Below are 13,225 nucleotides of genomic sequence, written 5' to 3' on the forward strand. Positions count from 1 at the left end.
AGTGTTCAGAAAAATAAGATGAGGAAATGCCTGCTTTCATTGGCCACCTAGGTGTTAAAATCTTTAATTATTTTTCCTATTATCACCTTAGCTGCTTTTGTTGTCTGGTCCCTGTATAGTGATCACAGCTATGCAATCCATTGCTGCCCCAGCATGCATTTTTAGCACTTTTAGCAAGTTAAAGTGTAATGACATCTTTGATCCTTTTCCCATGCTTTTTGTTTTGGGAAATGCCCTTGCTTCCTTCACAGTGCATTGTTAACCAATATTATACATTACAAAGAGAACAGAGGTATGCATCTGTCTCCCTGAATCACAGAAGCCTCTGACTTTAAGCTGCTCTTTGACATGCCTCAGAATGACACAATGGAGTGGGTTTTTTTTAAATATTGTTTCAGGTTATATAATCAAGCTTTTGCCTCCCTGTAGTGTTTAAATAGATGCTTGACTCCAGCGGTGTTTCCACGCATTAGGTTTCGCTGAATTTAGCTACTTTCAGCACTGAATTTCTTTCCATTTGCAAAATAGATAGAGGTTTTAAGTATACATGTATTACTTAAAACGGGGGAGGGGGGGAATAATTCGCAATGCAAAGCTCGCTCCGGTGAAATAAGTTGAAATATTGTTGTGGATTCAAGTACAAATAGTTCTGAGCCCACTGTGACAATCCCTGCTTCTGACAAGGCTGTGCATAAAAGGCTCCCCTGGCAAGCTGCCATTGCCTGAATGTTGCTGAGGCTTCTGTTCCTATCTCAGCCGTGAGGAAAATGTGATGGGAAAGGGTTTGAGGAGGGGGAGAGTTTAGGAGTCGTCTGAGGGTGATGGAATAAAATTAAAACGGAGATGCTTGTGTCAGGAAAATGTAGCGAGTCACTGAATGATCTCTAAAGAGAAGTGGAAACTGTTGGTTGGGCCATTTAACATGGAAACAACAACAATAAAAGAGACCAAGAAAGGATTTAATTTGTGTTAGAATCTCAGCTATCTCTTGCCTGTGCAAAACACGGAACGTATTTTAAAGCATCTTTAAATTCAAAAAAATTTCACATTATCTACAAAGTTTCGTTTGTCTTAGTACAAGAGTGTCGTGGCTTTCTTGACTGCTGATAAAATATTTTCTTGATTTTCCAATTCTACTTTTCAAATTATCAGCACAAAACTCTGAATACTGAAACTTCACCGTTTATAGAAAGGAAGTAGTTGTGCATGTTTCTCATGTAGTGCCAAGTTGATGTGCCTCAATTCTACCTTCAAAAGGCTGCTCTGAAGGAAAAGGGGATTTCAGAGTTTGTATCAATCCAGCTGTAGCTTGGATGAATGCAGGTCTGTCAGCCGTGTGCCACAATGAGAATGGAGTTTGTAGTGGCGTGAGTGGAGATGCACTTAATAATCCAGCAAGAAGAGGAGAGAGCTTGCTGTGCTCGTTTTGTATGAGCCCCTAAAGAGCTGCGAGGAATGGCTTTGTTACTGGTGAGCTGGGCTGCATACAAATCACTTTTTTCAAGTGAAAATCACTTCTCCCCTGTGCTGTGCCATCTCACTGCTGGTGCCTCAAAACTACAGCGTGTTGTCTTCTCCCTTCCATTAGCTCATGCGGTACAGGGAGGTGCAGTGAAACACATATTATTCTATACGCTCCCAGAAAACTTGTAATTAATTAATCCAGTGCCTGTAATTGATGCGAATTGAATTATTACATCCGGTCCTAGAGAACGTGAAACAGTATTTGAGTCCTTGATGGTCACTGTATTTCTTAATGTAAGTGGGAATGGATTTTGCTTAAATGCATGTAATTGAGCCATTTCTTTATAAGCCTTGCAATATGCTGTTATAAATGATTACGCATGGCTTTTGTATATCAATCTGCCATTCATTTCCTAAATTCTTTATTAAAAAATGGAGATAGAGGTACAAGAAAAGTGAAACAACTTGCCCAGGGCTGCTCACTGGGTTATCAGCAGATGAAGAATACTGCAGGACTAATGAGATCTCATTTCATCTGTGTCTGCTGGCTGTAATGCATTGCTCACACTTTTAGACCTAAGGTTACAGTCTCATAAGACCAATTTGTGAATCACTTGTTGACATCAGTTGAATGTTCAATAGATTTACTGGTTATCATGAGACAGAACTGGCTGACAGCATGGTGGCAAGAGCCTTGCATCCTTAGGAATCCTGAAACCAAGCTGCTCTCAACAATTTTCTTTATGGTTTTACTTTTAGAAAAGTCAGAGTGCTCTGTAATTTTGGGCCTCTGTTACTGATGACTCAGTCAGAAACTGAGGATGTAGGTAATGAGAACTAAGAAGGTTGAAGGCAACTAAGAATATATAAAAGAAAAAGCTGGCATTTTCACATTCTGCATTTTCTTCTGGAACCCACAATGAATCAGTCTATTTTATATGACTGCACTGAGAAAATGTCACCCATGGGCTGTTTAGCTATGATTCCTTATTAATGAAGTCTAAACCACCCTGCTCTTCTTTCCATTTTTTTAGCATATAACTGGAATGCTCCTGACATTCTCTTCATCACACATAAAGAAATGTTGTCAAGTCTTGGTCTCCCTTGGGTGGCCTGCCAGGATTATCCTAAATTATCTAAGCAGGCTCCATGCAATCATTCTGAGTCCAGATAACTTATGCTTTTCAGGATTCATTCTTTCTGTGTGATTTTGTTGTGTCTTTTTTTCTTCTTTGTCTGCAGTATCTCAGCCATCCCATTGGTACGGGTAATAGAGAATTGATTGTAGCTAAGTAGGTGGCTCTGAACAACTGTGCTGTTGTAACTACAGGCAGAATTTGGCCTTCAGAGCTTCTGGACCTTCTCCCACATATTTCCAAGTCTGGTTTTCATCCTTAATGAAAATAAGAAGTATTCTTGGAAAACAACTTAGGACATCTGCAGAAAGTCGCAGCTTCAGACAGTTCATACATAACTGCTTCATGTCTTACATCTCTTTTTTCATTCTGTGTGCAGAAAGAAATGCAGCGTATATGATTTGCTTGAGCACATACATATGTGCTCATGAGAGTGTTAGTGTGTGTCTGTCTGCTTTGCTTGTAATAAGTTGACCCTGTTGTCAATTTTGGAAGAAAATTAAAGATCTTCAAACAAACAAACAAACAAATAAAAAAACTAACCAGCCTCATTAAGTTTACTGAGCCTGCTGAGCCAGGCTGAGAAAACATATTATTCATGCTTTCTCTGAGAAAAGGTACCAGCATGAGCTGCATTGTTAGCAAGTAGCAGAGAATTCACTGCATGAGGATGGAGAGCATACATAAATAAGCAAAAAAAAACTTCAAGAAAATGTTCAGCTAACATCTACACCTTATTAGATAAAATATGTTTTTAAAAAATGGAGTAGTTTCTTGCTCAGGGCATGATTTACTTACCTCATGCAATAAAAATGATTCTCTCCTAGAGTATCACAGTTGCTGTTGATGAATAAATCTCAAAAGGGCTGTATTATTCTGGTAAGTGGCATTCCTACTGAGCTGCCTAACTGAACTAAAAGTCACATTTCAAGCTGGGTTTGCAATGGAACCTCTGAGCTACAAAGAAAAGCTGCAACTTTTAGCACCATCCTTGTCTACATCTTCCTTAGCTTTCTACAAAGCGTAGGGCATTTGGTTTTGTTAGGGCATGTTATGCAAAGATGATGCTATTTTCCTTCAGCTGGTTCTTGTTTAAGAAGGCATTAAAAAAAAAGGAGAATTGTTTGAGCTCTCCTGTACCGTTCAGCATAATCGTTTTCAAGTGCTGGAGATTTATGCTGCTGTGGAGAACAATAGGAAATTGCATGTGAGAAAATATTCATCAGCAATCACAAGGAATAAACATTTTTCTGTAGTTAGGTGGAAACAAAAGCACTTGCAGATCTAGAAATAGGCATTGCCTTTCAAAGAGTACCATCAACCTTGTCTTCACCTCAAAAACCTTCCAGCTGCATCTGCTCCTCTGCAATCAAGCTATAAGATAAGATTTTAAGGAGTTGGGACTCGGTGATCCTTGTGGGTCCCTTCCAGCTTGGGATATTCTCTGAATTTATGATTTTCTTGGTAAAAAAAAAATGCAGGCAGAATAGAAATTTGGGCTCAGCAGAGAGATTGCTCATTTCTAAGATTTTATTGTTTCCTAGAGAGCTATTGAAGGTAACCAAACCAGCCTTTTCCTTTTGGCCGCTGACAAGGAGAACTGCTCCTTGCATACAAGCAAGCCACCACCTTTCCCAGGATCGCACCGCACACTTCCCAGTAAAACGTCTAGACAGGAACAGAGGGAATTTTTCCTGCCAGCATTTCCAGCAAAAGCCTCTGCAGGCTGGAGCTTTTAAATTATGTAGGGAGGAAAAAAAAAAAAAAAAAAAAGTCTCAATTCTTTTCATTATATATGATTTTCTGCGAAAAGACCCGCTGTGGTTTGCAGACAGTAACAAATTTCTGCAAAAAATGGGTTTCTCTAGCACAGGTGTGGGCCCAAAACCACCAGTTCCTCACAACCTGAAAACACTCATTACAGGACAAGAGGGAATCATCTTAAGTTGCACCAGGGGAGGTTCAGGTTGGATATGAGGAACTATTTCTTCTCAGGAAGAGTGGTGATGCATAAGCACAGGCTGCTGGTGGAGACAGCATCCCTGGACGTGTTCAAGAACCATGGAGAAGTGGCCCTCAGTGATGTGGCCAGTGGAATGGGTTGGGTTGAACTTGGGGACCTTAATGGTCTTTCCAGTCTTAATGATTCTATGATCTGCAGGATGAAGGGGGACAACTATGATAGAGGGGACACTTCTCATCCTTGTCCTCAGTTCTCAGGCACTAATACATATATATATATATATACACACACATATATATATATTTGCAAAATTGGGAAACACACACAAGGAAGCGCAGAAAAAAAAAGTCATGAGGCAAAACTAAAGCCCCACGAAGGCCTACTGTCCAGAGCTCATCCTGTATCTATGGTTTTCTGTCTTTGTTGTTGTTGTTGCTTGTTTTGATTTTTTTTTTCTTTTTTCTTTTTGTTCTCCTTTCTCGCTGTCACACCACAGCCACAAACCGCCGTGTCTCCTTCGGGCTTCAGCTACACGCCAAAGATGGTTTCTTTTTTCACTTCTAATCCCATCTGAGAACTTTCTAGAGGCTATGATCGACTGCACTGCTGCGAAAACCACAAAATACACGCACACACACATACCAAAAAAAAAAAAAAAGCCAATACGGCTATTAGATCTGAGGCAGCCGCCGGGCTCGCAGGATGTAGCCGTCCCGGTGCGGTTGCCGGCTGCAGGTTGAACCACCGCATTGTCTGCACTGAGGAGGGCTGGCTGCCGTCACCGCACACGATTTTGAGTCAGAAAGCTGGAAACGGGGAAATAACGCCCCGGATTTCCTTTCAGAAACTGCGCTCGACGGTTAACGACCAAACTTTGAGAAGTATGATGGGCTTAAAATTCGCATCGTTACGCTAATGGCTGTTTCACGGTGTAGCTATGGGGTGCTACGCACCCCTCTACTATCCCAGCCTTAGAGAGCAACGCGCGCGGCTTTTTGTCCCCTCTCGCTTCCCGTATCCGCCCGCAGGGCTATGGCGGGACAGTCGGCGCCACTTCCCACCTCGTAGACAAACGCACAGCGAACTACATCTCCTAGGAGTGCCCCGCGGCGCTGCGCATGCGCGGCGCACTTTCCCCGCGCCATCTTGGCTCCCGCTTCTTCCATCTCCTCGCTCACTGAGTGGCTGAATGAAGGGATGAGGGTGTGCGGACTACAACTCCCGTCGTGCCTTGCGGAGCTGGCGCATGGGCAGTGCGCCCCGCCGCCATCTTGGCCGGGGAAGCGCTGCCGCCACCGCCGCCAAACAAACCCGAGAGCGGCACCGCGGGGGGAGGAGGGGTTGAGTTGCCGAGGAGTCTTTCGATGTGCCGGGCACGGCCGGCCAGGTGAGTCTCGCTCCCAAAGCAGCACCTCCCTGCCTTCTCCGAGGCTCTTCCCTATGAGGAACGGGGCTGCTCTCCTTCCCCGGGGCGCCGGGGACCCGCCGCCCCCTCACGGGCCCGGCGCCTGCTCCCTGTCTGCGCGGCCTTCACCTCCCTTCTGCCTTCAGGGCCTTTCTCCCTCGCTTGAGGTACCGGAGGAACCCCGCGAAGGGCGGGCGTGAGCCCCGGGTGGCTGTAGCCTGAAGGCTCCCTCCCGGGAAGCTCCGAGCCTGGGGATGGGGCCGGGGCTTTTGTTCCCTGTGCTCCCCTCAGGCCCTTCTTCCTTCTCCTCCTCGGGGGAGATGCTCCCTCCCTCCCCTCCCATCCCCCAGATCTTCTCCTCGAAAGGCTTTTTCCCCATATTTGAATTTTTTTTTTTTTAATTTTTACTTTATTCTTTTTATTTTAGGGGACGCGGAAAGCAGATTTCTGCGTTATTTTTTGTTTTGCTGCCGTTCTGTTATAGATCGGTGCTAAATGCGTTGTGTGGGGGGGGCCGTGTGGATTGCTGGAAGAGTTCTTATAATAGGTGCTCTGTGCATAAAGAGAAGGAGGAGACTCGAGCATCTAGCATCTATTCGGAGAGTGTTTCAGCATGAAAAAGAAAAGGCTGGGGCAGGAGGTAGGAAACTCAGGAGAAAGGCTTTGACTGGTGGGAGAGAACATAGGAAGCCCCACGCCTTTGTGAAACTGCTGAATTCCTGCATGGTAACGCATGCCATTAGGTTGGGGCATGGATGAGAGGGAATGTGGTGTTGAGAGCAGCCTGGGGACTTTGCATTGGGATGTGGATAGACGGTGGGCTCACGCTTACTGCGTCTGCGTTCCTTTGCAGGGAGGCTGAGCTCTGCGGGAGCATAGGGAGAAGATGCCTGTGGTGTGGCCAACGCTTCTGGATCTCAGCAGAGATGAGTGCAAGAGGATCCTTCGCAAACTGGGTACAGTAAGATGCAATTTGTGGGTCTGTATGTTTGCCCTTTTAAGACTTGCCTGCCTGCTGCTTCCACGAAATACTTTATTGCGTCTACAGGCAACTTACAAGTGATTTCCTGCTTCTTCCGTGTGTCATTAGGCTGACAGCTGTGGCTTAAAATGATGTTGGGCAGATGCTCTGCCTGAGCAATAGAGGTAGAACAGAATTGTTTTCGTTTGATTAAATCTCTCATAGATATCCTTGTCCATCTTTGCTTTGATGTGACAGTGTTTATGGCTATGAATGTGTGATATATCTGGGCAAGAAGAGAATCTTAATTTGTTCTTCAGTTCTGTGCTAAGGCACCTATTTGTACCAAAAATGCATAGAATTTTGATTTGATGGATACGGTGGTGTTTCTGTAGTAAAGACTTACAGATTCATAGAATATACCAAGCTGGAAGGGATCTGTGAGAATCATGGAGTTCTACTTCTAGCACTGCACAGTCTTGAAACGTAACAAAAAATAATCTATGATATCTTGTAACTTTCTGCCTTACTTACGTGAGTTGTCAGAGAGATGTGGAAAGTCCTAACTTTACAGCAGGAGCTTTTTGTTTCAATTCTAGCTTAATGTCTGTGTACCTTGCCCAACAAATGTGTGCGTATTGAGATTTTTTCGTGCTCTGTAATTGCAGGTGTGTAAGGAGACATCCTATTGTGTTTTGGAAGCTAGTAAAAATATTTATTCTTTCCTCTCATGCAAGCTTTTGGCTACCATAGGAGAGAGAGAATCCTTTCATCTGATCCTATGCTGTGGTTCTTGTGTTCCTAAGAAACTTGTTTTGTTTTAAGTTAAGGGCTTTTTCTGAATTAAATGATGCATAGCATTAGAGGAAAAGAGAAGTAGATTTCTTTTCAGGCTGTCCTCTGAGGAGCTTTTTCTAGGAGCTGATGTCAGGAGGAAAGCTGAGCCTGCCACAAACTTCCTGTGACAGTCATGTTAATCACTCAGCTTTTCTTGTTCACATTTTGAAAGCTAAAAGACTGTGTGTTGTATTCCTTAGTTATGTGAACGTTCTCATGTGCTGTGAAGCCATCGCCACTGTTTTCTGAGAGATGTGAATTTGTTTTACCTTGCTCTTTTTTTCACTTTGCTTCTTGACAATCTGGGATTTGCATTCTGTTGGAGTGGTGACGCAGTTGTTGCACACAGCATCAAAACGAAGCCGTGCATCCATTAAAGTGATAGCTCTAGGTGTGAAGAGAGTCTCAAGGGGCACAAAACTAGGAGAAAGTGCAGAATGCCAAAAAATATGGACCGGATCTCTGCTACTAAATTATGCTAACATAGCTCTTGCTGGCTGGAAGGGTGGAAAAAAAAACTTCCAGCCGACGGCGGTGTGCTGGCAGAACCCTGCTGGTGTAGCTGAGCCAAACAGAACTGCAGCTACACCTCCTCCAGTGACATAACCTAGGCCGACAGGAAAAAAACAGAAGAAATAAAAATCTTTTTGGCTGGCATGAGCTGTGTCCCCGCCAGAGGGCCCTGCCAGCATAACAGAGATAAGAGCTTGTAGCTGCCGTGTCTCTTCTAGAGTGGAGGAGCTCTCCATTTATACAGACACACCAGAAGGCTGGAGGGAGAAGGGGCACAGCTAGTCTGCCAGCCACGAAGCAAATCAGTTAAGCTCTCAGCCCAACATCTCATGTGGTTGCTCATTCAAGGCAAAATACAGTGGTGCAGGGAAAGCTGAAATGTATCCTGAGGTGTACAATGCCTTGTGTTGCCCTGCAGCCTTCGTGGCTTGTAACTGAATCACCTTGCACTTGAAATAACGGCATTTATTTGTGAAACCCGGCTTTTGAAGCATTTATTGACTTGCTTGGTGGTTTCAGCTTGAAAAGAGAGCACGTCAGTTAGTAATGCTGTGTAGACAGGAAGGTGAGGAAGCTAGTTACAGCTTCTACGTAATCTTTTCTAACTCTCAAAAAGCCAGAGTGTGCATTTGTTAGTCTTAGTATAGAGCATCTGTATTGAAAATGAAAAGAAGAATCTCTTTGCTAAGTCATTATACAATTGTATCTGAGGATTATTTTATGGTATTAACAGAGGAAAATAATTAGTATCTTAAATATTGTAACATGGTTGTCTAAATAAATGTTGATATTAATAATCACCATTGCATTAATTAGCAAATGTTTTATAACCGAAGCTGCAAATACTTCTGTAGGTCTCCCGGCATCCCTGTGCAGGCTGTGGAGTTAACCAAGGCGACTCTGCTTTGTGTCTTTCCTACTTAATCAGGGCAGCAGAGCAGGGCTTCTTTTCAGCACAACTCCTTGATTTGATTTGTTAATTGGCTTTTTGGAATCCCAGTCTGAGCAGCATCAGTCTTCTTTAATTGCAGGAAAATTCAGATGTGTTTTGGGGCTCTTGTTAAGTTTTGGCCTGCCCCTTTTATTTATGCTTCTGACTAACTGGGATCTGTTGTGGGGGTGGGATAACTGGTTGTTGAAATGGAGCTCTGAATGAAAGTAATCTGCAGAAATAGCAAAATAATTGGTATTGCTGGTTCAAAGCATGGCCCTTAGTAATGTTTTCTTTAACACGTAGTGCTGTGCTTAGAATAGCAAGCTAGCAGACTCCAACTGTACATGCATTAGGTATTTTTTACCCTGTTTAGTAGGACAGCATCCAGTATTTCAGTAGCCTTTAGCTATTATGTTATTTTGAAAGCACTGATGGTGTTCTTATGAGTCACCTGCTATTACATGTTTATGTTACATCAGAGTTACATTTTTGCATGCTAATCTTCTTGGTGGCCCTACTTTTAAGACTGGCTGGATTGTTTGGTGTACTGTATGGCTTTAATTCACTGCAGTGCATTGTTTTCAGATCCGAGCAGTTGTACATATCAGGTGAATGGGCATGAAAAGATAATGATGATCGTGTTTAACAAAATGGAGCTCATGCTCTCCATGCTAATTAAAGAGCAGTGTTAGGAAAACAAGTCCATTACTCTTTTGACAGTATTTCTTCTCCAAGCCTTGCAACTTTTAATAGTGATACGTATTAAATATTTTCTTCTGCTTCTAGAGAGTTCTAAGCTACTACTCAAATTGCTGGACTCATTTTTCAAGGTTTCTATGTTGAACTGTCAGCTCGGGGAGTGCTTGGGTTTATACAACTAGATAATCCTCTGTGATGATACAGTTGTTTCATAGAAAAGCTGTAGGCTGCAGAATAATTGACTGAGAGAGTTCTAAACCATCAATCTCTCCTGAAAAGCGCTAAATAATTGAAAGACACATTCCTTGTAATGATTTTGGAAATTAATAGAGTACTGTCAGTAATACTGAAAATAACATTTTTTCCTTTTGCTGTGAGCATTAAATAGAACTACTGTTTGCTCTAATTCCTCAGAACTGGAGGCATATGCAGGTGTCATCAGTGCCTTACGTGCACAGGGAGATCTTACGAAAGAGAAGAAGGATCTTCTTGGAGAACTCTCTAAAGTGCTTAGGTAACCCTGACCTTTATAAACTAAGAGCTGGTGGCCTTTTTTCTTTTAAGAACCTAACATGTTTTTTCTATCACTAACCATTGTAAAACAAATCTTGATTCTCCATCTTATGGGCGCTTGATTCTGGTTTGTTTTGAGTTCCTGTGGGTGAAGATTTACTGTTTTGCTGGTGGCTTTTGAGTTATCTAGTGATTGCAGCTATCTCATGAATGCTTGCTAGTTCCAAGTTCTGTCAGAGTAGGATTTTGAGGTCTTAGGGACCACATTACAGCAAAGAAGAACGCTGTATGTTCTGTGTAAGTTTTTCTACTTTGATATTTCCATCTTTGATTTGGAAATCAGCTGTTTTGCAGCGGTACCCAGTGAACAGTAATGTTCTCCTTATTCTTCAGTAGCACTTGTTGTGCAATGATATGTTCATACTTTCTCACTGTGATAGCAAAAATTAAGTGACAATCTCTGAAACCTAAATACCTGTCCCCCTTTGTCTCCTGAGTGGATTATTCATAAGTTTCGTTTTAGCTGAAAATTGTAGATAAATGGTCATGTCTCCCTTTGACTAAAATATATTGGTATTTTTTTTAATAGTATTTCAACAGAGAGACATCGTGCTGAAGTTCGAAGAGCAGTAAATGATGAACGGCTAACGACTATTGCACACAAGTAAGTTATAGGTCATTTCCTCCACGATTTCCAAAGGTGCCTTTTGGAAAATCCATTATGCCTTAACTGAACGATAGAACTTTCAAGATTGATGGTGATTTAAAGAGCAGTGTTTGACTGAAAGAATTACCGTATCAGATTTAGGTCAGGGTGCCAGAACGGTTTTAACCTTTTGGATCTCAGGGCATCCTGCTCACAATATGGTACAACATAGGGAAGAGTCAAGAGGAGCTTTCTGTAAAATAGACCAGAAGAAACAAAATAGAGAAAAGAGATAAAATGTAAACGATGAACAGCTTGCACAGTTTTTCATCTTTGTTTTATAATTGTTTCTGAGTTGAATTGTGTTTAAATGCATTTGTGAAGGTCGTATTAAGAGATACTTGTCCAACCAGAAAGACAAAAGGAAGGAAAGAGATGAGAGACACTAGTGGAAAACAATGCATCAGCAGCGAGGTGGAAAAAAAAGAACTGCAGCAAGCTGTCTGATGACATCAGTGTCCACTGTTCCCTGCTTGATGCAGCTGCTATGCTGGCATCAGTTGGGCTGGTTTCTCCTTGCATTTGCTTTCCCAGGCTCCATGTGACTTTGAGAGGTGGAGAGGAGCAAGAGGACAAGCGCTTACGTGTCTCTGGTAGTTAATAGTCTTAAGAAGTGTGCTGAAAGAGGGGTGGACTGTGATGATTCCCTATTTTCTTTTGTGTTATAACCACTGATTTTTAGTTTGCCTCATGTAACTTAGGTGTTATAATGAGGAAAAGAGAATGGAAATCGTGCAACTAACAAGCTTCTTGGAGTTAGCAATTGTCTGAACATGGACTTGCCAAGATTAGCATACTGTGCTAGTGCTGCAGGATATTTAACATTTTAGTGGTTTAATGCTCATGTTTAAAGAATTAGAAATGTGCTGTTTACCAAACAAAAACCCACGGACTTCTTTGCACTTCTTTAGAGAAAGAGAACAGATAATAAAAGAAAAATAAGCATTGTATTGTCAAGTCTGGCTTATTTCCTTGAATTAAGTATCCTTTTTAAGCAGTAGTTCTGTTTTTAGCATTTTCCAGAGCAAGAGTACAGTTTGTCCCGAAGTAGCGAACTTCAAACGGACGAGATATTATAATCCAGGCAAGGTGCAACTGTAAAGTGCTGCATCTCTTTATTTTTTTCCCTCTGGTAAATTCTTTGTAAGTGATGGTTGGTAATGTAGTATTTGACTTAAATAATCTAACTCATTAGGAAAGCAGACTTTGCTAGCTTTGCTTTGCGCAACATTTGTAGTCTTATATTTGATTTTAAAAATGTGTTTTTACCTCAGTTGGTGCAGCTCTGCTTGTACTTATGTGAATATGTATGAAGAATGCTGAAGCATATCAAGATTTAACAGCAGAGCAGATCCTCTGCATTTTATGAACTAATTTGTTGTAGCTTTTGCTGCAACTTGCTTGCAGTAGTTCATGTGGGAAGTTGTTTTTCGGAATATATTAATACATTAAATGGGTTGGTTTGTTTAAGAACAACATAACAGCATTGAAAAATAATTTGTCATTCTGATTTTACTGATTTCTCAAATGAGTGCTGTAAAACAGTTATAAGCAGGAACAGCTTTCTATCTAGGCAAGCATTTTTTGAAGCATTCTGGTTTGTGTGTAAGTACTAAGGTTGAGAGAAAATGAGAGGAATCACAGGATTGTAGGGGTTGAAAGGGACCTTTAGAGATTATTGAGTCCAAGCCCCCTGCAAAGCAGGCTCCCTATAGCAGATCAGGGAGGAGCAGGCTGGATTCTGTAGAGAAAGATGTGCTTGAATCTTTTCATGTGCTATTACTTTTTTTGGGACTGCTTCAGTCAGTCTGAGAAATTTCTGCTGAGGTAAAACAAGAGTTGCATTAGAAGCTGAGATTTTTCTCTTGCAAGATAATCAGTTTTGGTAATCTTTCATGAAATCAATGTGATCTCTAGGTATTTTTGTCATCCAGAAATGGAGGGTAAACTAACTCTACCTGAGTAGTAGATAATCTAATATGGGGGAGTTGAACATGACATCCACAGCCCTGTAAGGGCTTTGTAAAACATCACATTAAAAGAAGCAGCAACTCTTAGATATGTTATGGGAGCATTTCTGCATCAGCTGGGAAA

General features: G+C 42.0%; 1 protein-coding gene across 9 annotated transcripts in view; it reads left to right on the forward strand.

Annotated features, from left to right (window-relative positions):
* The first annotated feature begins 5,825 nt into the window (after positions 1 to 5,825).
* Positions 5,826 to 13,225, forward strand: part of EMSY (EMSY transcriptional repressor, BRCA2 interacting) — a 39,152-nt gene continuing 31,752 nt past the window's right edge. For 8 of the 9 annotated variants that reach the window (XM_052671047.1, XM_052671050.1, XM_052671049.1 and 5 more), the window contains exons 1-4: positions 5,826 to 5,950; positions 6,822 to 6,924; positions 10,327 to 10,426; positions 11,015 to 11,089. In XM_052671047.1, the coding sequence (XP_052527007.1) occupies positions 6,855 to 6,924; positions 10,327 to 10,426; positions 11,015 to 11,089 (245 nt within the window). In that variant the 5' untranslated portion in view covers positions 5,826 to 5,950; positions 6,822 to 6,854. Of the gene's footprint in view, positions 5,951 to 6,821; positions 6,930 to 10,326; positions 10,427 to 11,014; positions 11,090 to 13,225 lie in introns of those variants that run through there. The other variant, XM_052671056.1, reaches the window with a different exon arrangement.

Source organism: Tympanuchus pallidicinctus, unplaced genomic scaffold, assembly GCF_026119805.1.
Source record: "Tympanuchus pallidicinctus isolate F22 unplaced genomic scaffold, pur_lepc_1.0 scaffold11, whole genome shotgun sequence".
Classification (NCBI taxonomy): domain Eukaryota; kingdom Metazoa; phylum Chordata; class Aves; order Galliformes; family Phasianidae; genus Tympanuchus; species Tympanuchus pallidicinctus.